Raw genomic sequence first — 25903 nt, 5'->3', positions numbered from 1 at the left:
TTTTTTCCTTTCAAGTACTTATCCAGTTCTCTTTTGAAAGCCATGATCTGCCTCCACCACCCCCTCAAGCAGTGCATTCCAGATCTTAACCACTCGCTGTATAAAAAAGTTTTTCCTCATATCACCTTTGGTTCTTTAGCCAATCACCTTAAATCTATGTCCTCCTGGATCTTGACCCTTCTGCCAATGGGAACAGTTTCTCTCTATCTGCTCTGTCTAGACCCTTAATGATTTTGACTACCTCTATCAAATCTCCTCTCAACCTTCTCTGTTCCAAGGAGAACCACCCCAGCTTCTCCAGATACCTAAAGTCCCTCATCCCTGGAATCATTCTAATAAATCTCTTCTGCACGCTCTCTAAGGCCTTCACATCTTTCCTAAAGTGTGATGCCCAGAACTGGACACAATACTCCAGTTGTGGCCAAACCAATGTTTTATAAAAGTGCGTCATGACTGCCTTGCTTTTGCACCCGATGCCTCCATTTATAAAGCCCAGGATCCCCGTATGTTTTTTTAACCGCTTTCTCAACCTGCCCTGCCACCTTCAACGATTTGTGTACATGTACCCACAGATCTCTCTGTTCCTTACCCCTTTTAGAATTGTGCCCTTTAGTTTATATTGCCTCTCCTCATTCTTCCTACCAAAATGTATCACCTCACATTTTTCTGTGTTAAATTTCATCTGCCACTTGTCTGCCCATGCCACCAGCCTGTCTATATCCTCTTGAAGTCTATCACTATCCTCCTCACTGTTTACTACCCTTCCAAGTTTTGTGTCATCTGCAAAACTTTTTTGCACAGCGAGTGGTTATGACCTGGAAAGCACTGCCTGAATGGGTGGTGGAGGCAGATTCAATCATGGCTTTCAAAAAGGAATTCAATAAATATTTGAAGGGAAAAAATTTGCAGGGCTAACCAAGGCTCAATGGGCCGACTGGCCTCCTTCTTTGCTGCAGCAATTCCATGATTCTTACTAGTTTTCTTATCGTTTACTTTCCGGTTTGAGGCCATCAGAAGGCCTCAAAGGGACGTAAGCCAGGTCTCAACTGGTGTGAGCCCCACTGAGGCCTTTCAAGGAGTAATGGGAGGAATTTCCCAGGGAAATCCCAGGAACTCCCCTTAATGGGGTGGAGCAGACAAAAGATCGACACAGGGCTCTCCCTGGCTGGAATTTAAAGGTCTGGTCCAATGGGGACAGAATCCTGGTACTGCCAGGTTCGAGTCCATATGCTGGGCTCCTCCCAGACGGAAATGGACATGCACCCTCTCCAGCTTCAGGAATTCCGGGGTCTATAAATGCTACGTTACCTAAGTCCTGTTTTTAAAAATTAAAGGATTTTCCTTTTCTCTCCACAAACCATAGATGAATGAAACCTGGATGCTCGATAATTGCACAATGGGAACCTGTACAGGGAACAACACCGTTTCTGTGGTGCCAGTGACATGTCCAAGTGCTCATCCGATCACATGTCAAAATGGACTGCAGCCCAAAAAAGTTTATGACCAATCCGGCTGTTGCTATCAGTACGAGTGTGACTGTGAGTATTGCAGGAGGAACTGCATTGCCAAAATTAAAAAGTGATATAAAAGATGCAGAGATGGAGGCAGCATATTGAAACAGCCCTGTGTGGTTCAGTGCTCCACAGCATTGATTGCCTTTTCTGCAATGCAGCTCTGGGGAAGTGCAAAGCAGCATCCAAACAATTCCCACAGCCTTGCAACCAAAATCAGGGATAGCATCAATGTTAAGCTGCTTTTGTGCATCTCCTAGCAGGTAGCTCAAATGCAGTTCTGGCAGAGCCAGATACCCTGCTTAGGAGGTGGATGTGTCAGAGACCAGAAGGGAAGACGCAGGGGGAAATAAATCAGAGGGTAATGTTCCCCCCCCAACCCCTGCCAGGAAAAAGGATGTCCAATGGGTATGTCCAAGGTTGAGAACACCAGAGTCAAGGTCATGGAAGTAGAGTTCTTGGGCAAAAATTACTGGTGAGGTGCCACACAGCAGGATGCAGGGTACAGTGGAGCAACTAACGACAAAAAAGGTGCTCAGAGATAAGACAGCCCACGATGCACATCCTGCTCTTATTCCGATTCCCTGCCCGCACTCACACATCCCATTTTCTTCTACTCCTTTTTCATAACAGCATCGCACAGCTTGATGCTCATTACCAATTTCAAAATTCCAAATATTTGGAGTCATTTTTACCAAAACAAATTTGCAATTATATTTGATTGAGTGCACACATTTAAATGGACAAGTCAGTGGCAAAATGTGGCAACTAATTGGAAACTTCGAACTAATGTTGGAATTTTTAAGCAGAGAAAAGTGAATGTATGAATTAGATACAAAAAGTCAATACTGATTCCTGCATTTGGAGGATGAAGCTCTCTCTACTCCACTTCATTATTTTTTAATACCAACCTTAGAAGCACACCTTCTACTGCACTAATATAACATTTTCCCATTCCCATACCCTCTGTCCTATGGCCACTGTGAATGACAAAGAAAGAAAGCAAAAGAAAGAACTTAGGTTTATATAGAGCCTTATCATATCCAAAGGTTCTCACAAAGCACGTCACATCCAACAAATGACTTTTTTAAGTGCAATCACTGTTGTGTAAAGAAAAATGTCAATCAATTTGCACGTAGCAAGGTCTCACAAACAGAAAATGTGTTCTATAATCAGTTGATCTATTTTGGTGGTGTTGGTTGAGGAATGAATTGTAAAGAACTCCCTGCTCTTCTCCAAATAGTGCTTTGGGATCTTTTACATCCAAGCAAGCAGCTGGGGCCACAGATTAATGCCGGTTTAATGTCTCATCTGAAAGACAGCACCTCTGACATTTTGGTACTCCCTCAATGATGCACTGGAGTCTTAGCCTCAACTATTTGCTAAAATGCTGATCAATGATCTTCTGAGGCAGAGGCATGAATGCAATCAACAGCGCCAAACTGACACTGCTAATTTAATGCCAAATTTGGGCATACTTTGCAGTGTGGGTTCATGCCAGCTGGGAAGTGGATTTTATACTGCCCAAAAGCATTGCACATATGACCAATACAGACAGCAGACAGAGGTGACTTTCATTCCATCAGTCTGGGCTGGCCTATGCCTGAGTTTACAAATGAGTATAACCAAGAGTGCTTTTCTCTTTATGAAAAAAAATACTGATATATGATGTGCTTGTTGATTAACAATCTATCATCTGACTTAAATAAATCATTTTGCTGGAAACTCAGAATGTGACTTTGAAATTTCAGGTGTCTGTGCTGGATGGGGAGGCAGTCACTATCTTACTTTTGATGGAACTGATTACACATTCCAAGGAAACTGCACTTACATTCTGGTGAAGCAGATAAAAGAAGTTATCAAAGGCTTCAAAATTTACATCGACAACTACTTCTGTGATGTTCAGAAAGATCTGTCGTGCCCCAAAGCCATCATAGTATTCTACAAATCGTCTGTAATAACACTGATTCAGATGACTGTCAACAGTACAGTAAAAACCAAGGTACAGGCTGCTGCATTTTCCATTAATGATAAAGAAGTCGACAGCTCCCCTAACAGCTCGGGTTATATGCATTTTCATATAGACCAGGAAGGTATCCTGTTCAGTCCCTTGCAGTGGAGTCAGTATCATTTTGACCTCAGTGTCCCTGGACAAGGGAGGGGAAACAATTAGCTAGGATTCCTGCTCCTCCTCGCTGCCCAATGCCCACTGCTGAAAGAATGTTATCAGATAAAGACAGAATGAGTCTTGGCGATGATAATCTCATGATTGAAAAGCTTGTTGTTATTTACCAGACTCACTTATGAAGAATGGCCACTTTAGCCAGGAACCAGAGGACTGCAAGAACCCATGGAACTGTACTCGAGCATGAGGCAATCTCTTCAGGAGAGGAGGGCTAAGAAAGAAACTTGGGAACTAAAATAAAGGATATAAATACTGTACACGCAAAGGAAACTTCATGGCACTCATTTTCCTCCGCACCCACTGCGGTCTGGGCCCAAGTTAAGTGAAGTGCACAAGAAATGCACTTTGCCTTACCTAGCCCGAACTTTTCTTAATTTCCAGGTTCAGGTCAATTTAATAGGCTCAAAGTTTCCCCATTGCAAATCCAGCCCTTAGCGGGACTTTACACCTGGACATGGGAGAGGAAAGTCAACTGTCACTGCAGGCCTGAGAGACCCTCTCAATGGTATTGACTGCCAACTGCCGGACCTTCTGGCTGCAACAAAAAAGACTTCAGCCACGAATACCCTTTGCTGCACATATAGGGAAAGATAAACACACTTGCTTTCTGCTTCACTCTGTTTACTGCCTATCCCTTCTCAGATCCTCAAAGCTGAACAGGAATGCACACAAGCCGTAAGACCTATTTACTGTGGGTTAACTTCCTTTGGAACTTCCACCAAGCAGAAACCCAGGAAAACGTGGAGCGAGTTGTCGTGATTTAATTTCTATGCAGTTTTGATGTTTGCACCTGATGTAGGCGTAAGCATTCTGCCCCACCTAAGGGTATCCGCCCAGAAGTCCCAGTGTAACACAAAGGAGGCAGAGACCCGTTGTCTTAGATCTTCACCCCTTTTTTTTTTGGCTTTGCACCTTGGAAATAAGTATTCCCCAGGCACACAGCAGGAGAAAATTGCCCCTCATGTGTTTTCAGGCAAAACAGACATCTCTCGGGTTCTGTACATAATTATCTATAAATCGATGTACTTGTGAATCTGCCGCAGTGTTGCTTGGAAGCAGAGGATGAAGCCAAGCTGTGGATTACTGTACCCTGATCGAGACACAGTATTAGTGTTATCTGCACACCAAAAGCTGTTAATACTGTCAGCTTAAGATGTGTGCTAATTGATGGGAACATTTATTGAAACTTTTTATGTGCTAGCCACTGGTGCTGGACTCTAAGCTTGGACCCTAATGATTTACCCACTAACCATCCAAATTGACCAAACAAGATTAATAACATACGGCATCAGTTTCAGAATCCTAATCTTAAATCCATCCTGATCCCATCAAAAATAGTTTTAGGGCATTCTCAGTAATTTCATGACTAAAAGCGTTTAAAAATTCAGATTCTTTTTAAATTAAGAACAAAGTTACCAGCAGCTTCCTCAAGTTTAGAAAGCACAGATGTTGACTGGCAGCAGTTGACTGAAAGACTTTTGTTTCTGTTATACAGGCATTGGTCAATGGTCAGGAGATTATACAACCATATTACCACGATGGGATAAGGATCAGTTCCTCAGGGATCACTGTAAAGGTTGAGATTATTGCCATTAATTCTACTGTTACGTTTGATGGCCTGGATTTTACAATAGACCTCCCTTACAAGATCTTTGGAAAAAATGTTGAAGGACAATGTGGTATGTAACACTTTGATCACAATTTTTATTTTCATTTTTCAAAGTTATAAAATGCTGTTTCTGACTTGGGATTGTAGTATACTCTGAAGCTTTCATTTGATTGTCCTTAACGCTGATGGAGCGTTTTCGATGCTTGGAAATTTTTTCAGTGGTTAATCCTTTTCCCCAGGAGATTAAATAAATTGAGGAGAGTTTATGGCAATACAAATTGTATATGATTTTTTGAAAGTCAATACCCCAAATGTCTTAACCCTTGCCCTGTTTTCAGGGATATTCCTTTCTCATTCCAATATGGTGACTGAGAGGTGATCTAATGGAGGGATTTAACCCAAAATGTTACTTTAAATTAAACTGTGGGTGTAGAACATGGGGACACAAGTTCAAACCAGAGAGGGCTACTTTTAAGACAGAAATCAGGAAATTCTTCTTCATACAAAGAGTGATCAACATGCGGAATAAACGCTCAGATAGAGTAGAGTCATAGAGAGTCATAGAGTCATACAGCACGGATAGAGGCCCTTCGGCCCATCGTGTCGAAGGGCCTCTATCCGTGCTGTATGACTCTATGACTCTATGACAAACCTTTGAATCATTTAAGAAACAATTGAATGCTACAATGGAGTGACGTTAGGATCTGTCTGGATGGATGAATCAAGATGAGCCAAATGGTCTTCCTCATCTGTAAATATCTTGTGATGAAATTTGAAATGATGTTTGAAATTCCCAACTCCCTAGGTACCTGTACAAACAGCAGCACGGATGACTGCACATTGCCTGATGGAACTGTGGTACCTTCTTGCTCACATTCAGCACCTTTCTGGCACGTTAAAGATAAGAATAAGCCACACTGTGAAGCAGGGAACACAACCCCATCGCCAATACAACCTTCAACTGTGTCACATATGGAAACCACAACCACCATGTCAACTGTACCAACCACGCCTTGTGTACCATCAGATATTTGCAAGATCATTTTAGGCCCGTAAGTCATGTCTCAGTGTGAAAACCATAACTTAGTAGGGTTTGGAATGTGGTCAACCCCTGTTTAATCAATAAACTGTTTTCCGCCTTTCATTCACATATCAGGAATTGTAAAGCAACGTACAAATTTTAACCTAACAGGAAGCCATTCAACCCTTGACTGCACAGAATTTAGGCACCTTTCAGAGCTGATTTTACACAGAACCATTTTCTCTAGTGTGGGCTTTAAGTGTGTGTAGTGTGGGCTTTAAGTGTGTGTAGTGTGGGCTTTAAGTGTGTGTATAGTGTGGGCTTTAAGTGTGTGTAGTGTGGGCTTTAAGTGTGTGTAGTGTGGGCTTTAAGTGTGTGTAGTGTGGGCTTTAAGTGTGTGTGTAATGTGGGCTTTAAGTGTGTGTGTCGTGTGGGCTTTAAGTGTGTGTAGTGTGGGCTTTAAGTGTGTGTCGTGTGGGCTTTAAGTGTGTGTAGTGTGGGCTTTAAGTGTGTGTGTAATGTGGGCTTTAAGTATGTGTACAGTGTGGGCTTTAAGTGTGTGCAGTGTGGGCTTTAAGTGTGTGTAGTGTGGGCTTTAAGTGTGTGTGTAATGTGGGCTTTAAGTGTGTGTACAGTGTGGGCTTTAAGTGTGTGTAGTGTGGGCTTTAAGTGTGTATAATGTGGGCTTTGAGTGTGTGTGTAGTGTGGGCTTTAAGTGTGTGTAATGTGGGCTTTAAGTGTGTGTGTAATGTGGGCTTTAAGTGTGTGTACAGTGTAGGCTTTAAGTGTGTGTGTAATGTGGGCTTTAAGTGTGTGTGTAGTGTAGGCTTTAAGTGTGTGTAATGTGGGCTTTAAGTGTGTGTGTAGTGTGGGCTTTAAGTGTGTGTGTAGTGTGGGCTTTAAGTGTGTGTAGTGTGGGCTTTAAGTGTGTGTAATGTGGGCTTTAAGTGTGTGTGCAATGTGGGCTTTAAGTGTGTGTGCAGTGTAGGCTTTAAGTGTGTGTAATGTGGGCTTTAAGTGTGTGTACAGTGTAGGCTTTAAGTGTGTGTGTAATGTGGGCTTTAAGTGTGTGTAGTGTGGGCTTTAAGTGTGTGTAATGTGGGCTTTAAGTGTGTGTGTCGTGTGGGCTTTAAGTGTGTGTGTAGTGTGGGCTTTAAGTGTGTGTAATGTGGGCTTTAAGTGTGTGTACAGTGTAGGCTTTAAGTGTGTGTAATGTGGGCTTTAAGTGTGTGTACAGTGCAGGCTTTAAGTGTGTGTAGTGTGGGCTTTAAGTGTGTGTACAGTGTAGGCTTTAAGTGTGTGTACAGTGTAGGCTTTAAGTGTGTGTAATGTGGGCTTTAAGTGTGTGTACAGTGTAGGCTTTAAGTGTGTGTGTAGTGTGGGCTTTAAGTGTGTGTGTCGTGTGGGCTTTAAGTGTGTGTACAGTGTAGGCTTTAAGTGTGTGTACAGTGTAGGCTTTAAGTGTGTGTACAGTGTAGGCTTTAAGTGTGTGTGTAGTGTGGGCTTTAAGTGTGTGTGTCGTGTGGGCTTTAAGTGTGTGTACAGTGTAGGCTTTAAGTGTGTGTACAGTGTAGGCTTTAAGTGTGTGTGTAATGTGGGCTTTAAGTGTGTGTAATGTGGGCTTTAAGTGTGTATAATGTGGGCTTTAAGTGTGTGTGTAATGTGGGCTTTAAGTGTGTGTAGTGTGGGCTTTAAGTGTGTGTAATGTGGGCTTTAAGTGTGTGTGTAATGTGGGCTTTAAGTGTGTGTACAGTGTGGGCTTTAAGTGTGTGTGTAATGTGGGCTTTAAGTGTGTGTACAGTGTGGGCTTTAAGTGTGTGTGTAATGTGGGCTTTAAGTGTGTGTACAGTGTGGGCTTTAAGTGTGTGTGTAATGTGGGCTTTAAGTGTGTGTACAGTGTGGGCTTTAAGTGTGTGTGTAGTGTGGGCTTTAAGTGTGTGTACAGTGTGGGCTTTAAGTGTGTATAATGTGGGCTTTAAGTGTGTGTGTAATGTGGGCTTTAAGTGTGTGTGTAATGTGGGCTTTAAGTGTGTGTAGTGTGGGCTTTAAGTGTGTGTAATGTGGGCTTTAAGTGTGTGTGTAATGTGGGCTTTAAGTGTGTGTGTAATGTGGGCTTTAAGTGTGTGTACAGTGTAGGCTTTAAGTGTGTGTACAGTGTGGGCTTTAAGTGTGTGTACAGTGTAGGCTTTAAGTGTGTGTACAGTGTGGGCTTTAAGTGTGTGTGTAATGTGGGCTTTAAGTGTGTATAATGTGGGCTTTCAGTGTGTGTACAGTGTGGGCTTTAAGTGTGTGTACAGTGTGGGCTTTAAGTGTGTGTGTAATGTGGGCTTTAAGTGTGTGTGTAATGTGGGCTTTAAGTGTGTGTAGTGTGGGCTTTAAGTGTGTATAATGTGGGCTTTAAGTGTGTGTACAGTGTGGGCTTTAAGTGTGTGTGTAATGTGGGCTTTAAGTGTGTACAGTGTGGGCTTTAAGTGTGTATAATGTGGGCTTCAAGTGTGTGTACAGTGTGGGCTTTAAGTGTGTGTACAGTGTGGGCTTTAAGTGTGTGTGTAATGTGGGCTTTAAGTGTGTGTGTAATGTGGGCTTTAAGTGTGTACAGTGTGGGCTTTAAGTGTGTATAATGTGGGCTTTCAGTGTGTGTACAGTGTGGGCTTTAAGTGTGTGTCGTGTGGGCTTTAAGTGTGTGTGTAATGTGGGCTTTAAGTGTGTGTGTAATGTGGGCTTTAAGTGTGTGTACAGTGTGGGCTTTAAGTGTGTGTAGTGTGGGCTTTCAGTGTGTGTGTAATGTGGGCTTTAAGTGTGTGTGTAATGTGGGCTTTAAGTGTGTGTGTAATGTGGGCTTTAAGTGTGTGTAGTGTGGGCTTTAAGTGTGTGTGTAGTGTGGGCTTTAAGTGTGTGTGTAATGTGGGCTTTAAGTGTGTGTGTAATGTGGGCTTTAAGTGTGTACAGTGTGGGCTTTAAGTGTGTATAATGTGGGCTTTAAGTGTGTGTGTAGTGTGGGCTTTAAGTGTGTGTGTAATGTGGGCTTTAAGTGTGTGTGTAGTGTCGGCTTTCAGTGTGTGTACAGTGTGGGCTTTAAGTGTGTGTGTAATGTGGGCTTTAAGTGTGTGTGTAGTGTGGGCTTTAAGTGTGTGTACAGTGTGGGCTTTAAGTGTGTGTAATGTGGGCTTTAAGTGTGTGTACAGTGTAGGCTTTAAGTGTGTGTACAGTGTGGGCTTTAAGTGTGTGTGTAATGTGGGCTTTAAGTGTGTATAATGTGGGCTTTAAGTGTGTGTACAGTGTGGGCTTTAAGTGTGTGTAATGTGGGCTTTAAGTGTGTGTAATGTGGGCTTTAAGTGTGTGTGTAATGTGGGCTTTAAGTGTGTACAGTGTGGGCTTTAAGTGTGTGTGTAATGTGGGCTTTAAGTGTGTGTGTAATGTGGGCTTTAAGTGTGTGTACAGTGTAGGCTTTAAGTGTGTGTGTAATGTGGGCTTTAAGTGTGTGTACAGTGTGGGCTTTAAGTGTGTGTACAGTGTGGGCTTTCAGTGTGTGTACAGTGTGGGCTTTAAGTGTGTGTACAGTGTGGGCTTTAAGTGTGTGTAATGTGGGCTTTAAGTGTGTGTACAGTGTAGGCTTTAAGTGTGTGTACAGTGTGGGCTTTAAGTGTGTGTGTAATGTGGGCTTTAAGTGTGTATAATGTGGGCTTTAAGTGTGTGTACAGTGTGGGCTTTAAGTGTGTGTAATGTGGGCTTTAAGTGTGTGTAATGTGGGCTTTAAGTGTGTGTGTAATGTGGGCTTTAAGTGTGTACAGTGTGGGCTTTAAGTGTGTGTGTAATGTGGGCTTTAAGTGTGTGTGTAATGTGGGCTTTAAGTGTGTGTACAGTGTGGGCTTTAAGTGTGTATAATGTGGGCTTTAAGTGTGTGTACAGTGTGGGCTTTAAGTGTGTGTAATGTGGGCTTTAAGTGTGTGTAATGTGGGCTTTAAGTGTGTGTGTAATGTGGGCTTTAAGTGTGTACAGTGTGGGCTTTAAGTGTGTGTGTAATGTGGGCTTTAAGTGTGTGTGTAATGTGGGCTTTAAGTGTGTATAATGTGGGCTTTAAGTGTGTGTGTAGTGTGGGCTTTAAGTGTGTGTAGTGTGGGCTTTAAGTGTGTATAATGTGGGCTTTAAGTGTGTGTGTAGTGTGGGCTTTAAGTGTGTGTAGTGTGGGCTTTAAGTGTGTGTAGTGTGGGCTTTAAGTGTGTATAATGTGGGCTTTAAGTGTGTGTGTAGTGTGGGCTTTAAGTGTGTGTTTTGTGGGCTTTAAGTGTGTGTAATGTGGGTTTTAAGTGTGTGTGTAATGTGGGCTTTAAGTGTGTGTACAGTGTGGGCTTTAAGTGTGTGTAATGTGGGCTTTAAGTGTGTGTGTAATGTGGGCTTTAAGTGTGTGTAGTGTGGGCTTTAAGTGTGTGTGTAATGTGGGCTTTAAGTGTGTGTGTAGTGTGGGCTTTAAGTGTGTGTAGTGTGGGCTTTAAGTGTGTGTACAGTGTGGGTTTTAAGTGTGTGTGTAATGTGGGCTTTAAGTGTGTATAATGTGGGCTTTAAGTGTGTGTAGTGTGGGCTTTAAGTGTGTGTACAGTGTAGGCTTTAAGTGTGTGTGTAATGTGGGCTTTAAGTGTGTGTGCAGTGTGGGCTTTAAGTTTGTGTGTAATGTGGGCTTTAAGTGTGTGTAATGTGGGCTTTAAGTGTGTGTACAGTGTAGGCTTTAAGTGTGTGTACAGTGTAGGCTTTAAGTGTGTGTACAGTGTAGGCTTTAAGTTTGTGTGTAATGTGGGCTTTAAGTGTGTATAATGTGGGCTTTAAGTGTGTGTAGTGTGGGCTTTAAGTGTGTATAATGTGGGCTTTAAATGTGTGTGTAGTGTGGGCTTTAAGTGTGTGTAGTGTGGGCTTTAAGTGTGTGTACAGTGTGGGCTTTAAGTGTGTGTAATGTGGGCTTTAAGTGTGTGTACAGTGTAGGCTTTAAGTGTGTGTACAGTGTAGGCTTTAAGTGTGTGTACAGTGTAGGCTTTAAGTGTGTGTGCAGTGTGGGCTTTAAGTGTGTGTGTAATGTGGGCTTTAAGTGTGTATAATGTGGGCTTTAAGTGTGTGTAGTGTGGGCTTTAAGTGTGTATAATGTGGGCTTTAAGTGTGTGTGTAGTGTGGGCTTTAAGTGTGTGTAGTCTGGGCTTTAAGTGTGTGTACAGTGTGGGCTTTAAGTGTGTGTACAGTGTGGACTTTAAGTGTGTGTAGTGTGGGCTTTAAGTGTGTATAATGTGGGCTTTAAGTGTGTGTGTAGTGTGGGCTTTAAGTGTGTGTAGTGTGGGCTTTAAGTGTGTATAATGTGGGCTTTAAATGTGTGTAGTGTGGGCTTTAAGTGTGTGTACAGTGTGGGCTTTAAGTGTGTGTGTAATGTGGGCTTTAAGTGTGTGTGTAGTGTGGGCTTTAAGTGTGTGTAGTGTGGGCTTTAAGTGTGTATAATGTGGGCTTTAAGTGTGTGTGTAGTGTGGGCTTTAAGTGTGTGTGTAGTGTGGGCTTTAAGTGTGTATAATGTGGGCTTTAAGTGTGTATAATGTGGGCTTTAAGTGTGTGTGTAGTGTGGGCTTTAAGTGTGTGTGTAGTGTGGGCTTTAAGTGTGTATAATGTGGGCTTGAAGTGTGTGTGTAATGTGGGCTTTAAGTGTGTGTGTAGTGTGGGCTTTAAGTGTGTGTGTAGTGTGGGCTTTAAGTGTGTGTGTAGTGTGGGCTTTAAGTGTGTGTGTAGTGTGGGCTTTAAGTGTGTGTGTAGTGTGGGCTTTAAGTGTGTGTGTAATGTGGGCTTTAAGTGTGTGTATAGTGTGGGCTTTAAGTGTGTGTGTAATGTGGGCTTTAAGTGTGTGTGTAATGTGGGCTTTAAGTGTGTGTAGTGTGGGCTTTAAGTGTGTGTAGTGTGGGCTTTAAGTGTGTGTGTAGTGTGGGCTTTAAGTGTGTGTAGTGTGGGCTTTAAGTGTGTGTGTAGTGTGGGCTTTAAGTGTGTATAATGTGGGCTTTAAGTGTGTGTGTAGTGTGGGCTTTAAGAGTGTGTATAATGTGGGCTTTAAGTGTGTGTAGTGTGGGCTTTAAGTGTGTGTGTAATGTGGGCTTTAAGTGTGTGTATAGTGTGGGCTTTAAGTGTGTGTGTAGTGTGGGCTTTAAGTGTGTATAATGTGGGCTTTAAGTGTGTGTGTAATGTGGGCTTTAAGTGTGTGTGTAGTGTGGGCTTTAAGTGTGTGTAGTGTGGGCTTTAAGAGTGTATAATGTGGGCTTTAAGTGTGTGTGTAATGTGGGCTTTAAGTGTGTGTGTAGTGTGGGCTTTAAGTGTGTGTACAGTGTGGGCTTTAAGTGTGTATAATGTGGGCTTTAAGTGTGTGTAGTGTGGGCTTTAAGTGTGTGTGTAATGTGGGCTTTAAGTGTGTGTATAGTGTGGGCTTTAAGTGTGTGTGTAGTGTGGGCTTTAAGTGTGTATAATGTGGGCTTTAAGTGTGTGTGTAGTGTGAGCTTTAAGTGTGTATAATGTGGGCTTTAAGTGTGTGTGTAGTGTGGGCTTTAAGTGTGTGTGTAGTGTGGGCTTTAAGTGTGTGTGTAGTGTGGGCTTTAAGTGTGTGTAGTGTGGGCTTTAAGTGTGTGTGTAATGTGGGCTTTAAGTGTGTGTATAGTGTGGGCTTTAAGTGTGTATAATGTGGGCTTTAAGTGTGTGTGTAGTGTGGACTTTAAGAGTGTGTAGTGTGGGCTTTAGGTGTGTATAATGTGGGCTTTAAGTGTGTGTGTAATGTGGGCTTTAAGTGTGTGTGTCGTGTGGGCTTTAAGTGTGTATAATGTGGGCTTTAAGTGTGTATAATGTGGGCTTTAAGTGTGTGTGTAGTGTGGGCTTTAAGTGTGTGTGTAGTGTGGGCTTTAAGTGTGTATAATGTGGGCTTTAAGTGTGTGTGTAGTGTGGGCTTTAAGTGTGTATAATGTGGGCTTTAAGTGTGTGTGTAGTGTGGGCTTTAAGTGTGTATAATGTGGGCTTTAAGTGTGTGTGTAGTGTGGGCTTTAAGTGTGTGTGTAATGTGGGCTTTAAGTGTGTGTATAGTGTGGGCTTTAAGTGTGTATAATGTGGGCTTTAAGTGTGTGTGTAGTGTGGGCTTTAAGAGTGTGTAGTGTGGGCTTTTAGTGTGTATAATGTGGGCTTTAAGTGTGTGTGTAATGTGGGCTTTAAGTGTGTGTGTCGTGTGGGCTTTAAGTGTGTGTGTCGTGTGGGCTTTAAGTGTGTATAATGTGGGCTTTAAGTGTGTATAATGTGGGCTTTAAGTGTGTGTGTAGTGTGGGCTTTAAGTGTGTATAATGTGGGCTTTAAGTGTGTGTGTAGTGTGGGCTTTAAGTGTGTGTGTAATGTGGGCTTTAAGTGTGTGTAGTGTGGGCTTTAAGTGTGTATAATGTGGGCTTTAAGTGTGTGTGTAGTGTGGGCTTTAAGTGTGTGTACAGTGTGGGCTTTAAGTGTGTGTGTAATGTGGGCTTTAAGTGTGTGTACAGTGTGGGCTTTAAGTGTGTGTGTAATGTGGGCTTTAAGTGTGTGTACAGTGTGGGCTTTAAGTGTGTGTGTAGTGTGGGCTTTAAGTGTGTGTACAGTGTGGGCTTTAAGTGTGTATAATGTGGGCTTTAAGTGTGTGTGTAATGTGGGCTTTAAGTGTGTGTGTAATGTGGGCTTTAAGTGTGTGTAGTGTGGGCTTTAAGTGTGTGTAATGTGGGCTTTAAGTGTGTGTGTAATGTGGGCTTTAAGTGTGTGTGTAATGTGGGCTTTAAGTGTGTGTACAGTGTAGGCTTTAAGTGTGTGTACAGTGTGGGCTTTAAGTGTGTGTACAGTGTAGGCTTTAAGTGTGTGTACAGTGTGGGCTTTAAGTGTGTGTGTAATGTGGGCTTTAAGTGTGTATAATGTGGGCTTTCAGTGTGTGTACAGTGTGGGCTTTAAGTGTGTGTACAGTGTGGGCTTTAAGTGTGTGTGTAATGTGGGCTTTAAGTGTGTGTGTAATGTGGGCTTTAAGTGTGTGTAGTGTGGGCTTTAAGTGTGTATAATGTGGGCTTTAAGTGTGTGTACAGTGTGGGCTTTAAGTGTGTGTGTAATGTGGGCTTTAAGTGTGTACAGTGTGGGCTTTAAGTGTGTATAATGTGGGCTTCAAGTGTGTGTACAGTGTGGGCTTTAAGTGTGTGTACAGTGTGGGCTTTAAGTGTGTGTACAGTGTGGGCTTTAAGTGTGTGTGTAATGTGGGCTTTAAGTGTGTGTGTAATGTGGGCTTTAAGTGTGTACAGTGTGGGCTTTAAGTGTGTATAATGTGGGCTTTCAGTGTGTGTACAGTGTGGGCTTTAAGTGTGTGTAGTGTGGGCTTTAAGTGTGTGTGTAATGTGGGCTTTAAGTGTGTGTGTAATGTGGGCTTTAAGTGTGTGTACAGTGTGGGCTTTAAGTGTGTGTAGTGTGGGCTTTAAGTGTGTGTGTAATGTGGGCTTTAAGTGTGTGTGTAATGTGGGCTTTAAGTGTGTGTGTAATGTGGGCTTTAAGTGTGTGTAGTGTGGGCTTTAAGTGTGTGTGTAGTGTGGGCTTTAAGTGTGTGTGTAATGTGGGCTTTAAGTGTGTGTGTAATGTGGGCTTTAAGTGTGTACAGTGTGGGCATTAAGTGTGTATAATGTGGGCTTTAAGTGTGTGTGTAGTGTGGGCTTTAAGTGTGTGTGTAATGTGGGCTTTAAGTGTGTGTGTAGTGTGGGCTTTCAGTGTGTGTACAGTGTGGGCTTTAAGTGTGTGTGTAATGTGGGCTTTAAGTGTGTGTGTAGTGTGGGCTTTCAGTGTGTGTACAGTGTGGGCTTTATGTGTGTGTAATGTGGGCTTTAAGTGTGTGTACAGTGTAGGCTTTAAGTGTGTGTACAGTGTGGGCTTTAAGTGTGTGTAATGTGGGCTTTAAGTGTGTGTACAGTGTAGGCTTTAAGTGTGTGTGTAATGTGGGCTTTAAGTGTGTGTACAGTGTAGGCTTTAAGTGTGTGTGTAATGTGGGCTTTAAGTGTGTGTACAGTGTGGGCTTTAAGTGTGTGTACAGTGTGGGCTTTCAGTGTGTGTACAGTGTGGGCTTTAAGTGTGTGCACAGTGTGGGCTTTAAGTGTGTGTAATGTGGGCTTTAAGTGTGTGTACAGTGTAGGCTTTAAGTGTGTGTACAGTGTGGGCTTTAAGTGTGTGTGTAATGTGGGCTTTAAGTGTGTATAATGTGGGCTTTAAGTGTGTGTACAGTGTGGGCTTTAAGTGTGTGTAATGTGGGCTTTAAGTGTGTGTAATGTGGGCTTTAAGTGTGTGTGTAATGTGGGCTTTAAGTGTGTACAGTGTGGGCTTTAAGTGTGTGTGTAATGTGGGCTTTAAGTGTGTGTGTAATGTGGGCTTTAAGTGTGTATAATGTGGGCTTTAAGTGTGTGTGTAGTGTGGGCTTTAAGTGTGTGTAGTGTGGGCTTTAAGTGTGTATAATGTGGGCTTTAAGTGTGTGTGTAGTGTGGGCTTTAAGTGTGTGTAGTGTGGGCTTTAAGTGTGTGTAGTGTGGGCTTTAAGTGTGTATAATGTGGGCTTTAAGTGTGTGTGTAGTGTGGGCTTTAAGTGTGTGTTTTGTGGGCTTTAAGTGTGTGTAATGTGGGCTTTAAGTGTGTGTGTAATGTGGGCTTTAAGTGTGTGTACAGTGTGGGCTTTAAGTGTGTGTAATGTGGGCTTTAAGTGTGTGTGTAATGTGGGCTTTAAGTGTGTGTAGTGTGGGCTTTAAGTGTGTGTGTAATGTGGGCTTTAAGTGTGTGTGTAGTGTGGGCTTTAAGTGTGTGTAGTGTGGGCTTTAAGTGTGTGTACAGTGTGGGTTTTAAGTGTGTGTGTAATGTGGGCTTTAAGTGTGTATAATGTGGGCTTTAAGTGTGTGTAGTGTGGGCTTTAAGTGTGTGTACAGTGTAGGCTTTAAGTGTGTGTGTAATGTGGGCTTTAAGTGTGTGTGCAGTGTGGGCTTTAAGTTTGTGTGTAATGTGGGCTTTAAGTGTGTGTAATGTGGGCTTTAAGTGTGTGTACAGTGTAGGCTTTAAGTGTGTGTACAGTGTAGGCTTTAAGTGTGTGTACAGTGTAGGCTTTAAGTGTGTGTGCAGTGTGGGCTTTAAGTTTGTGTGTAATGTGGGCTTTAAGTGTGTATAATGTGGGCTTTAAGTGTGTGTAGTGTGGGCTTTAAGTGTGTATAATGTGGGCTTTAAATGTGTGTGTAGTGTGGGCTTTAAGTGTGTGTAGTGTGGGCTTTAAGTGTGTGTACAGTGTGGGCTTTAAGTGTGTGTAATGTGGGCTTTAAGTGTGTGTACAGTGTAGGCTTTAAGTGTGTGTACAGTGTAGGCTTTAAGTGTGTGTACAGTGTAGGCTTTAAGTCTGTGTGCAGTGTGGGCTTTAAGTGTGTGTGTAATGTGGGCTTTAAGTGTGTATAATGTGGGCTTTAAGTGTGTGTAGTGTGGGCTTTAAGTGTGTATAATGTGGGCTTTAAGTGTGTGTGTAGTGTGGGCTTTAAGTGTGTGTAGTGTGGGCTTTAAGTGTGTGTACAGTGTGGGCTTTAAGTGTGTGTACAGTGTGGACTTTAAGTGTGTGTAGTGTGGGCTTTAAGTGTGTATAATGTGGGCTTTAAGTGTGTGTGTAGTGTGGGCTTTAAGTGTGTGTAGTGTGGGCTTTAAGTGTGTATAATGTGGGCTTTAAATGTGTGTAGTGTGGGCTTTAAGTGTGTGTACAGTGTGGGCTTTAAGTGTGTGTGTAATGTGGGCTTTAAGTGTGTGTGTAGTGTGGGCTTTAAGTGTGTGTAGTGTGGGCTTTAAGTGTGTATAATGTGGGCTTTAAGTGTGTGTGTAGTGTGGGCTTTAAGTGTGTGTGTAGTGTGGGCTTTAAGTGTGTATAATGTGGGCTTTAAGTGTGTATAATGTGGGCTTTAAGTGTGTGTGTAGTGTGGGCTTTAAGTGTGTGTGTAGTGTGGGCTTTAAGTGTGTATAATGTGGGCTTGAAGTGTGTGTGTAATGTGGGCTTTAAGTGTGTGTGTAGTGTGGGCTTTAAGTGTGTGTGTAGTGTGGGCTTTAAGTGTGTGTGTAGTGTGGGCTTTAAGTGTGTGTGTAGTGTGGGCTTTAAGTGTGTGTAGTGTGGGCTTTAAGTGTGTGTGTAGTGTGGGCTTTAAGTGTGTATAATGTGGGCTTTAAGTGTGTGTGTAGTGTGGGCTTTAAGAGTGTGTATAATGTGGGCTTTAAGTGTGTGTAGTGTGGGCTTTAAGTGTGTGTGTAATGTGGGCTTTAAGTGTGTGTATAGTGTGGGCTTTAAGTGTGTGTGTAGTGTGGGCTTTAAGTGTGTATAATGTGGGCTTTAAGTGTGTGTGTAATGTGGGCTTTAAGTGTGTGTGTAGTGTGGGCTTTAAGTGTGTGTAGTGTGGGCTTTAAGAGTGTATAATGTGGGCTTTAAGTGTGTGTGTAATGTGGGCTTTAAGTGTGTGTGTAGTGTGGGCTTTAAGTGTGTGTACAGTGTGGGCTTTAAGTGTGTATAATGTGGGCTTTAAGTGTGTGTAGTGTGGGCTTTAAGTGTGTGTGTAATGTGGGCTTTAAGTGTGTGTATAGTGTGGGCTTTAAGTGTGTGTGTAGTGTGGGCTTTAAGTGTGTATAATGTGGGCTTTAAGTGTGTGTGTAGTGTGGGCTTTAAGTGTGTATAATGTGGGCTTTAAGTGTGTGTATAATGTGGGCTTTAAGTGTGTGTGTAGTGTGGGCTTTAAGTGTGTGTGTAGTGTGGGCTTTAAGTGTGTGTGTAGTGTGGGCTTTAAGTGTGTGTAGTGTGGGCTTTAAGTGTGTGTGTAATGTGGGCTTTAAGTGTGTGTATAGTGTGGGCTTTAAGTGTGTATAATGTGGGCTTTAAGTGTGTGTGTAGTGTGGACTTTAAGAGTGTGTAGTGTGGGCTTTAGGTGTGTATAATGTGGGCTTTAAGTGTGTGTGTAATGTGGGCTTTAAGTGTGTGTGTCGTGTGGGCTTTAAGTGTGTATAATGTGGGCTTTAAGTGTGTATAATGTGGGCTTTAAGTGTGTGTGTAGTGTGGGCTTTAAGTGTGTGTGTAGTGTGGGCTTTAAGTGTGTATAATGTGGGCTTTAAGTGTGTGTGTAGTGTGGGCTTTAAGTGTGTATAATGTGGGCTTTAAGTGTGTGTGTAGTGTGGGCTTTAAGTGTGTATAATGTGGGCTTTAAGTGTGTGTGTAGTGTGGGCTTTAAGTGTGTGTGTAATGTGGGCTTTAAGTGTGTGTATAGTGTGGGCTTTAAGTGTGTATAATGTGGGCTTTAAGTGTGTGTGTAGTGTGGGCTTTAAGAGTGTGTAGTGTGGGCTTTTAGTGTGTATAATGTGGGCTTTAAGTGTGTGTGTAATGTGGGCTTTAAGTGTGTGTGTCGTGTGGGCTTTAAGTGTGTATAATGTGGGCTTTAAGTGTGTATAATGTGGGCTTTAAGTGTGTGTGTAGTGTGGGCTTTAAGTGTGTATAATGTGGGCTTTAAGTGTGTGTGTAGTGTGGGCTTTAAGTGTGTGTGTAATGTGGGCTTTAAGTGTGTCTGTAATGTGGGCTTTAAGTGTGTGTAGTGTGGGCTTTAAGTGTGTATAATGTGGGCTTTAAGTGTGTGTGTAGTGTGGGCTTTAAGAGTGTGTATAATGTGGGCTTTAAGTGTGTGTGTAATGTGGGCTTTAAGTGTGTCTGTAATGTGGGCTTTAAGTGTGTGTGTAATGTGGGCTTTAAGTGTGTCTGTAATGTGGGCTTTAAGTGTGTGTGTAATGTGGGCTTTAAGTGTGTGTGTAGTGTGGGCTTTAAGAGTATGTATAATGTGGGCTTTAAGTGTGTGTGTAATGTGGGCTTTAAGTGTGTATAATGTGGGCTTTAAGTGTGTATAATGTGGGCTTTAAGTGTGTGTGTAGTGTGGGCTTTAAGTGTGTGTGTAGTGTGGGCTTTAAGTGTGTATAATGTGGGCTTGAAGTGTGTGTGTAGTGTGGGCTTTAAGTGTGTGTGTAGTGTGGGCTTTAAGTGTGTGTGTAGTGTGGGCTTTAAGTGTGTGTGTAGTGTGGGCTTTAAGTGTGTGTGTAGTGTGGGCTTTAAGTGTGTGTGTAATGTGGGCTTTAAGTGTGTGTATAGTGTGGGCTTTAAGTGTGTGTGTAATGTGGGCTTTAAGTGTGTGTGTAATGTGGGCTTTAAGTGTGTGTAGTGTGGGCTTTAAGTGTGTGTAGTGTGGGCTTTAAGTGTGTGTGTAGTGTGGGCTTTAAGTGTGTGTAGTGTGGGCTTTAAGTGTGTGTGTAGTGTGGGCTTTAAGTGTGTATAATGTGGGCTTTAAGTGTGTGTGTAGTGTGGGCTTCAAGAGTGTGTATAATGTGGGCTTTAAGTGTGTGTAGTGTGGGCTTTAAGTGTGTGTGTAATGTGGGCTTTAAGTGTGTGTATAGTGTGGGCTTTAAGTGTGTGTGTAGTGTGGGCTTTAAGTGTGTATAATGTGGGCTTTAAGTGTGTGTGTAATGTGGGCTTTAAGTGTGTGTGTAGTGTGGGCTTTAAGTGTGTGTAGTGTGGGCTTTAAGAGTGTATAATGTGGGCTTTAAGTGTGTGTGTAATGTGGGCTTTAAGTGTGTGTGTAGTGTGGGCTTTAAGTGTGTGTACAGTGTGGGCTTTAAGTGTGTGTAGTGTGGGCTTTAAGTGTGTGTGTAATGTGGGCTTTAAGTGTGTGTATAGTGTGGGCTTTAAGTGTGTGTGTAGTGTGGGCTTTAAGTGTGTATAATGTGGGCTTTAAGTGTGTGTGTAGTGTGGGCTTTAAGTGTGTATAATGTGGGCTTTAAGTGTGTGTGTAGTGTGGGCTTTAAGTGTGTATAATGTGGGCTTTAAGTGTGTGTGTAGTGTGGGCTTTAAGTGTGTGTGTAATGTGGGCTTTAAGTGTGTGTATAGTGTGGGCTTTAAGTGTGTGTGTAATGTGGGCTTTAAGTGTGTATAATGTGGGCTTTAAGTGTGTGTGTAGTGTGGGCTTTAAGTGTGTGTGTAGTGTGGGCTTTAAGTGTGTATAATGTGGGCTTTAAGTGTGTGTGTAGTGTGGGCTTTAAGTGTGTATAATGTGGGCTTTAAGTGTGTGTGTAGTGTGGGCTTTAAGTGTGTATAATGTGGGCTTTAAGTGTGTGTGTAGTGTGGGCTTTAAGTGTGTGTGTAATGTGGGCTTTAAGTGTGTGTATAGTGTGGGCTTTAAGTGTGTATAATGTGGGCTTTAAGTGTGTGTGTAGTGTGGGCTTTAAGAGTGTGTAGTGTGGGCTTTTAGTGTGTATAATGTGGGCTTTAAGTGTGTGTGTAATGTGGGCTTTAAGTGTGTGTGTCGTGTGGGCTTTAAGTGTGTATAATGTGGGCTTTAAGTGTGTATAATGTGGGCTTTAAGTGTGTGTGTAGTGTGGGCTTTAAGTGTGTATAATGTGGGCTTTAAGTGTGTGTGTAGTGTGGGCTTTAAGTGTGTGTGTAATGTGGGCTTTAAGTGTGTCTGTAATGTGGGCTTTAAGTGTGTGTAGTGTGGGCTTTAAGTGTGTATAATGTGGGCTTTAAGTGTGTGTGTAGTGTGGGCTTTAAGAGTGTGTATAATGTGGGCTTTAAGTGTGTGTGTAATGTGGGCTTTAAGTGTGTCTGTAATGTGGGCTTTAAGTGTGTGTGTAATGTGGGCTTTAAGTGTGTCTGTAATGTGGGCTTTAAGTGTGTGTGTAATGTGGGCTTTAAGTGTGTGTGTAGTGTGGGCTTTAAGAGTATGTATAATGTGGGCTTTAAGTGTGTGTGTAATGTGGGCTTTAAGTGTGTCTGTAATGTGGGCTTTAAGTGTGTGTGTAATGTGGGCTTTAAGTGTGTCTGTCATGTGGGCTTTAAGTGTGTGTGTAATGTGGGCTTTAAGAGTGTGTGTAATGTGGGCTTTAAGTGTGTCTGTAATGTGGGCTTTAAGTGTGTGTGTAATGTGGGCTTTAAGTGTGTCTGTAATGTGGGCTTTAAGTGTGTGTGTAATGTGGGCTTTAAGTGTGTATAATGTGGGCTTTAAGTGTGTGTGTAGTGTGGGCTTTAAGAGTGTGTATAATGTGGGCTTTAAGTGTGTGTGTAATGTGGGCTTTAAGTGTGTCTGTAATGTGGGCTTTAAGTGTGTGTGTAATGTGGGCTTTAAGTGTGTCTGTAATGTGGGCTTTAAGTGTGTGTGTAATGTGGGCTTTAAGTGTGTGTGTAGTGTGGGCTTTAAGTGTGTGTAGTGTGGGCTTTAAGTGTGTATAATGTGGGCTTTAAGTGTGTGTGTAGTGTGGGCTTTAAATGTGTGTGCATTGTGTGAGTTGTAAATGTGTATAGTGTGGGCTGTAAGAGTGGGAGTGAAGTGTGGGTTTTCAGGGTGTGTGTAGTGTGGAGTTTAAGCATGTCTGTAGTGTGGATTTTAAGTGTGGCCAGTAAGCGAATGGAACTGATTTTAAGGGCTCCGCCTGGTGTAAACGGGGCAGTAACAGTCTGAAGATGGTATAGGGTCACTTACCGTGAGGTTCTGGCCACCGCCAACTTGGGTAGGCTCCTGAGTTGGACAACTGGAGAGCCTGCCTGTTCCAGGTAGGAGACCATTTGTAATATGTAAACTGGCGTCCTATGACATACGAGGCCAAGGAATCAATTTGCACCGAATATATAAACAGCTTAATAGATGCAATGACACTAATGAAAAATAGAATAAAAATATACTGAGAGATTACTAAAATCTCTACTCATAATTACCTATGGCTTGATTTGGTCGGCCTTTGGGGAGAGGAGAGGCAAATCAAACAGGAAGGAGAAAAGAAAAAATGGAGTAGTTCCACCCCAGCATCAAAAGAATGGCAGCATAGGTTAACAAGGTCAGCCAACTGCACAGGAAGTGAGACAGCTCAACTCAGAACTGTTTGAATCTGTAACATAAGCTTTGTTTCCTCAGTGCCTTTTCGAAATGCCATGACGTAGTTCCTCCAGGCCCATATTATGAAGCATGTGTCCACGATGGATGTCACATGAGGAATGACATAATAATATGTTCCAGTTTAGCAATCTATGCTAAGATATGCAAATCTGAAGGAGGTATCTGTGTCAACTGGCGAGAACATACCAATGGATCATGTCGTAAGTAATTAAATCTGTCTTGATATGAATCTGGACTTTTTCAAACACGCATAAGTATGCAACATATCAAATATAAACACAAACAGTAAACGCTTGTACAGATTGAGGTTACTTGCTCACTTTCTCATGTTGTTTTATTCAATTTAATTCAAACAGTATATCACTGCCCTGCAACGATGGAGTATAAATCGTGTGAGCCAAAAGAACAGCCTACTTGTAGTTCAAGGTTTGTTGTACATATTGAGCAAACCATTCTCAATGACAACAATTGAAATGCTCTTTTTCTTTCATTCTCTCTCTCTCTCTCACTCCCCTGTTTGCTGTACATAATTAATACTCTTTCTTTAATGATTAGGTACACTGACAGGAATGTACCTAGTGACAAGAGTGATCATAATGAAGGTTGTTTCTGCCCAGATGGAAAGTTCCTTTTTGCACCATTAGACATCTGCGTAGACATCTGTGGTAAGCATATTTCTTTAGTAACAATGTCTACAGTATGTAGTAGGGTCACTGCCAAGCTCCAGGAGTCAAATACTGTGCAGAAGTCCACATAGTTCATCTGTGGAATTCCTGTAGCTCTAACTTGTTTGCTACAGCAATGGGGGAGGGATTTTATTTGCTTCTGAGAACTGCAGATGGAATTCTGCATGCTGGGGGTGATGAGAGACCGGTAATATATAAGGATAGAAGAAAATTAGAGAAAATAATCAAAGGAAGTACATTTCAATCATGTGGTTATTTTGTCTGATAGTCATGAGTATTACTGGTTGACTATCGAAGTCAGTGTTATGTCTCCGGATCAGCAATCATTTATTCTCTTCCTTCACTTCTCTTTGCCTGAATTTTATGTTTTCTTTATCTCTGTTGTTTATTTAGCTTTTAATGCATTTTGGTGCAGTATCATTTTATAAAAAGCAAAATACTGCAGATGCTGGAAATCTGAAATAAGGACAGAAAATGCTGAGAATACTCAGCAAGTCAGGCAGCATCTGTGGAGAGAGAAACAGAGTTAATGGGGCAGAATTTGCTCCTGAAATAACGAAGGAGCTGAACAGCACTCTCCGTTTTCTGTGGTGAATCGAAGGAGCAAGTTCCCGTGTTTGCACGTGTGCACTAAAATGCATCAACTTGCTCCTATTGGTTCGCCGGTGATTTGACAGCTGTGAATTAAAGAGCCATCGCACGCTGCAATCATTGAGATCACTGAAAAATTACAAACTTGCTCATCTGCCCAGCTGGAAAGTAACTAATCACAACACCAAACAGGTACGCTGAAAAATACCAGGTCGAAACTAAGTTTTAAAAGCACGACTGCCAAACAACTAAAAATTAAATTTTAAAAATGTGGAGTCTCATATTACTTTTTATTTCAATAGTTTTTGGTCATTAAAAAAAAATGTTTAAATTTAAAATTATTTTTTTTTACTTTTGCCATCTGTCTCTTTAATTTAATTTAATTATTTCTTTGGCTTTTTTTAAAGTATTATTTTTTTGTTTACAATGACATCCCAGAAAACTAACTTTAAATGAATGAAGTCTGCTTGCCTGCTTGTGGGCGTGACTTCTCTTCCTGACAGATTTTGTGGGCCTGTTTTCACACAGACATTTCAATGTGAATCAACCTACCCTGTTCAGAGGCTAGGTTGATCGCACACAACTCTTTAAAAGTTGAAAATCGTGCAGAGCCCGCAGTGAGTACATTCGTAAATTTATTTCGCAGTTGCTGCAGCGATCTGTACAAATTCTGGCCCAACATTTCAGGTCGATGTCCTTTCATCAGAACTGGAAGAAGTTGAAGATTTAGCAGTTTTTAAGCAAGTACAGAGCCAGGCAAAGTGGAGGGGGGAGGAGGATAGAACAAAGGAGAAGGTCTCCGATAGGGTGGAGGGTGGGAGTGATTAAATGACAAAAGGGATGATGGTGCGAGGCAAGGAGGGTGGGAATGGGACAAGTAAAGAAACAAAAGATGGGTCCAGAATGGCAACAGCAGAACCATTACCAGCACCTGCTGTCCGAAAGAATGGGAGCAGTGGTTATGATCTGAAGTTATTGAAATCAGTGTTGAGTCGGGAAGGTTGTAAAGTGCCTGATTGAAAGATGAGGTGCCGTCCCTCGAGTTTTCATTGAGCTTCACTGGAACAGTGTAGGAGGCCGAGGACAGAAAGGTCAGAGTGGGATTGGGATGGGGAATTAAAATGGCAAACGACCGGCAGGTCAGGGTCACGCTTGCGGACAGAGCGGAGGTGTTCAGAAAAGCGATCAACCAATCTGTGTTTGGTCTCTCCAGTGTAGAGGAGACCGCATCGTGAGCAGCGGATACAGTATAATAAATTGAAAGGAATACAGGTAAATCACTGTTTCACCTGGAAGGAGTGTTTGGGGCCCTGGGCGATGGGAAGGGGGGAGGTGAAAGGACAGGTGTCACATCTCCTGTGCTCACAAGAGAAGGTGCCGTGGGGAGGAAAGCGGGTGTTTGGGGTGATGGAAGAGTGGATCAGGGTGTCGCAGAGGGAATGGTCCCTTTGGAATGCTGGAAGGGGAGGGGAGGGGAAAATGTGTTTGGTGGTGGCATCACGCTGGAGATGGCGGAAATGGCGGAGGACGTTTACTCTGTTTCTTTCTCCACAGATGCTGCCTGACTTGCTGTGTATTTCCAGCATTGTCTGTTTTTATTTCAGTTTATAAAGCACTAATTGTGATTTTTTTTATATCCACTAGAGTGCATAGGACCTGATGGAAAACCAAGACAGGTACATGTTCTTTAGATAAACAGATTATATCTGTTTCTACACTTATCTGTTATTAATTTCAGTTTTACGCTGCTTATAGACCTCCTAGCATGACTTTGTGCATTTGTGACAGATTGGTGAAACATGGCAAAGCAATTGTCAGGACTGTTTCTGCAATAATGCAACAATGAACGTTGTCTGCAAAGCCCACAAATGCCCTCCATCGCCAGCAAAAGTATGCAACGGCCAAGGTTTTGTGCCAGTTGTTCAAAGAAGCCAACATGACCATTGTTGTACAGAAACCATGTGCGGTAAGTAAACATGTTGTACATTCCGCTGTGTATGAATATTTCACTGTGCAGTTCAGACATAAGATATTCCAGTCTCCAAAAACTACACCAAATATGCACAACAATATGATAATGGTACAACCTGCAACAGGGCCTTCTAAAAGGAGCAAACCTCAGCAAACCCTCTTCAGTATTTTAGAAAAAAATAAAGAATAAGACAAACATTTTACTTGCCCCACAATTGGACTGTCAATTACACGTTATTATCACCGAGAGTGGGTCAACTTATCTTGTCAGAAAATCTGTATTGACAGAAAGCAGAGCATTGGTGACGGTTATTTTTCAGACTCGAGGGAAGAATGCAATGGTGTCCCCCAGGGTCGGTATTAGGACCACTGCTCTT

General features: G+C 42.4%; 1 protein-coding gene across 1 annotated transcript; it reads left to right on the top strand.

Annotated features, from left to right (window-relative positions):
* Window positions 1-1363: 1363 nt before the first annotated feature.
* On the top strand, window positions 1364-25521 carry LOC137307987 (intestinal mucin-like protein; the record flags this gene model as incomplete). The annotated part of the gene is made up of 9 exons (XM_067976958.1): window positions 1364-1538; window positions 3263-3513; window positions 5192-5375; window positions 6111-6357; window positions 22297-22478; window positions 22635-22704; window positions 22834-22943; window positions 25200-25231; window positions 25344-25521. Coding segments are annotated over exons 1-9 (1429 nt in total), but the record flags the coding sequence as incomplete, so codon positions are not given.
* Between the last annotated feature and the right edge of the window lie 382 nt (window positions 25522-25903).

The sequence above is a fragment of the Heptranchias perlo genome, unplaced genomic scaffold, assembly GCF_035084215.1.
Source record: "Heptranchias perlo isolate sHepPer1 unplaced genomic scaffold, sHepPer1.hap1 HAP1_SCAFFOLD_117, whole genome shotgun sequence".
Lineage (NCBI taxonomy): Eukaryota > Metazoa > Chordata > Chondrichthyes > Hexanchiformes > Hexanchidae > Heptranchias > Heptranchias perlo.
This window is presented reverse-complemented; position numbering and strand designations above follow the sequence as displayed.